Raw genomic sequence first — 3,356 nt, 5'->3', positions numbered from 1 at the left:
ATATATATAAACAAATACAGTATGTATTTAATTGTATAAATATGATTAATATACACTATACCACTGACCACTACGGTGCATACTTAATAGGCCTATGCATTAAAGTACAGATGATACAGTCACATAAGTCATAACAGCTCTCTGCCACTCTTGTGTTATTGTTTCCAAATGCTTGGTCAGATGTAAATATAAAACATTCGAATTTTACCTATTCAACTTTTGGGCATAAATACAAAGTAAATAGTCAAAGTTGTGTTCTGATTTTTATATTTTTGTTAATATATATATATACAACAACATACAATATGATTCGTAAATAGATTGTGTAAATTCTTTTTATTGTCAACTTCTGTATGTTAATTTGTTTTTGTGTACACATTATTATCTCTTGGTCGCGTATTCAACAACCATTTCATGAGTTCTCATTCCTGATACCATTCTGTAGGGAAACCGGAAACCCCGAACCCGAAACAACCGGGAAAGTGGAAAGTGTATTTTTATTTAAAATAAAATAAAGTTTGAAACCCTGTCAAAAAAACTGAAAACATCTTGTTGAATACTGGCTAAGTGCTGAGTGTGGTGCTGATCGCTTTTTTAATATTATACATTGTTGCAGACTTGCAGTGTTTTTTATACATAGGACATATAATGCTCTTGATATCAGGGCTGGTATAAAGTATACCAGAGGTAGAATTGGAGCGGCCAGTTCTAGTTCATCTACCGTTAATATGCATCTAGTCTACAACATCGCTGTAGGGGTGTGCACGGTCATGGTTCTGCCCCTACTGTACCGACATTCATACAGGGCTAACAAAGATTCAAATGATATAGGTAAGGATAAGGATTGCCTGCCAAGTCCTCCAGGTCGCATTTTCTGGGGAAACGCGCTTGAATTCATACCAGATCGTATGCATGAGTACATTTTAGCCTGTCGAAAAACGTACGGGGGCTTTATTTCGTATAATTTTGCTGGAAGGATGCTGTATGTGGTCTCAAATCCGGCGTTGGCGCGGAACATATTGCACGAGCAACGAAAATCTTTTACACCGTCGAGAAATTTCCAGGCTGTTTTCGGGGTTTTCTTCCCGCAAAGCGTATTGTGCTTAAAATGTGATAAGTGGAAAGTAGTAAGGCGTGTACTTCATTCTGCGATGGCGCACATGAGTGCAGAAAAATGGCTGCCAGAGGTGAAATTGGCGATGGAAAGGCAGGTTCAACCAGTACTTGAGAAGGCGGCCAAGGGTTGTGTTGCTAATTGCAACAAAGAAAACGCTAAAGGACTAGTGGATATTCGCGACGGTTCTGTAAATATCGAAGACTCAGTAGCTTATGGCTTATTAAACGCCTTCACCAGATTTGGGTACGGAATAGATGATTCGATTGATGAAAATATACGCCGAGGTGTACATGACAACGCACAAACAATTGCAACAGCTTAAAAAAAAATTTAAATACTCGACTGTACAGTCCTTCTAAGTTGTTGTGGCACATTTCTACAAAGATAAACCGGCGTATTAATCGAGCGCAATCAGAGATCATGGCTTTTGTTCGTGGGATAATGACCGCTCGCGAACCGGAACTAGTACTCAACCCAGAATGCGCGAAAGACAATATAGCTGATCAGTTTATCTTGGCGTCTATCGAAGCGAAACTGGATACAGCCACGGTGGAGGATAACCTGGCTATGCTATTATTTGCGGCATTTAACACATCCGCCAATACAATCAGCACAAGTTTGCATTTGATTTGCAGACATCCACAAGCGCAGATCGAAATTAACAAGCAGTTAAAAAACTGGATACAAACAACGTTCTCAAATTAAGACACTGAAAAAAGAAGTACCGTATCTAGAGTGGTGTATTTTGGAGAGTCAGCGGCTATATCCGGTCGCAATGATGTACTCGCGCACATCAGTGCCAGTGACCGTCGATGGATACGACTTCCCCGCCGAGAGTTCGTTTGCTATTCACAACATGGGTATGGGACGATATGCAAAGGAGTGGGGATTTAAGGATGATGACATAGATCCGTCAGCGTTTAGACATGAGCGTTGGGCTGAAGAAGGTCTATACTCACGTGTAACCACACATAATGTGTTCAATCCCTTAGGAGGGGGCCAGAGAAGGTGTCCTGGTATTGTCTTGGGTCAAGAGGAGGTGCGGATGGTTTTGGCTACGATTCTCACAGATTACGCCTTTGAAGCATCAGAACACCATGACATGGACTTCAAGGCTGCGCTCACACTCGGGAGTCGATATGGTGCCTGGGTCAAGGTGCGCAAGACAAGTGAGTACTTAAAAAAATGTGGAGGCGGGTCAGAATATTCAAGCACCGGGAGCACAATAAATATTCTATTTCCCTGAATATAATAGTTTAGGACAGGCATACACGTGCATGTCTAGTCGTAGGCCACAGTCTAGCCATGGCCTACTTTAGCAGCCTGCTGGATCCCAGGTCAGCGTACACTACTTCTCGTATAGCAAACTACAGTGATATGTCACCGAAGAAAAATTCTATACGTTTTATATCCGATTGTCTACGCCCTCCTTCGAGAGATTAACGGTACATGTGTATCCTATACGATGCATGGCGGATTGGCCAGAAAAGATACAAAGCACAGTCATATACATACAATAATATAAGAATATAAATATGTATGTATATCCATAGCTCTAAAAATATACATATCGGTTTGAAAAAGATAGTCATCACTGCGTAAAAAAAAGCTGTGTCGGACTTCGGACTTCGGACTTCGGAGTTCATGTTTACATTTGACGTATGCTCATAAATGCATTTGTTTTTTAAAGCTGGGGTATGGCTAGAGCTGCCGACATAGTATACCAGTGTCGAGTAAGTTAGCAACTCGTATCATCGCATATTGGATTATCACACTTATAAGGTGCTGATGCTAGAGAGAGGATGTCGACGGACACAAAGGAGAAGACCAATAAGGCACAGAAGGGCAAAGAAAAGGCTGCAGACTTATCGCACGTAAAACGCAAAGTTACACCAGAGAGTGAACAAATACTGAAGCATCAGAGATGCATATGCTTGGCAGCGATAGTATCTGTTGCCATACTGCTATCTGTCGCAGTAATTTATTTTGTCAACGAGAATACGGTAACCTTGACCGAGTATACTAACAATGTTGGCGAGCGGTCTAAGCAGATGCTGCGCGATCTCAAGAACAGTATGTTGCATATCAAGGTGTCCAAAGATTAATTGCTGAGAAAGACGAACATGGAAACACACAGGATATTTTCTTTGATAAACTATATAGTATACGTTCTTGGTAAAGTATATTTGTATTTTTGTATATATACGTTTGAATGCAAGTCTGTATACATGCAAACACA

At 40.7% G+C, this 3,356-nt stretch overlaps 2 protein-coding genes across 2 annotated transcripts; both read left to right on the top strand.

Moving 5' to 3' along the window:
- Positions 1–1,501: 1,501 nt before the first annotated feature.
- Positions 1,502–1,822, top strand: SARC_04152 (hypothetical protein; the record flags this gene model as incomplete). The annotated part of the gene is made up of 1 exon (XM_014302044.1): positions 1,502–1,822. A coding segment is annotated over one exon (321 nt), but the record flags the coding sequence as incomplete, so codon positions are not given.
- A 73-nt stretch (positions 1,823–1,895) lies between these two features.
- SARC_04151 (hypothetical protein) lies at positions 1,896–2,363 on the top strand (the record flags this gene model as incomplete). The annotated part of the gene is made up of 1 exon (XM_014302043.1): positions 1,896–2,363. The coding sequence occupies one exon, from the start codon at positions 1,896–1,898 to the stop codon at positions 2,361–2,363; it is 468 nt and encodes a 155-aa protein (XP_014157518.1).
- Between the last annotated feature and the right edge of the window lie 993 nt (positions 2,364–3,356).

This window comes from Sphaeroforma arctica (assembly GCF_001186125.1).
Source record: "Sphaeroforma arctica JP610 unplaced genomic scaffold supercont1.224, whole genome shotgun sequence".
Lineage (NCBI taxonomy): Eukaryota > Ichthyosporea > Ichthyophonida > Sphaeroforma > Sphaeroforma arctica.
The sequence above is the reverse complement of the archived record's forward strand: the minus strand, read 5'-3'. Positions and strand labels throughout refer to the sequence as shown.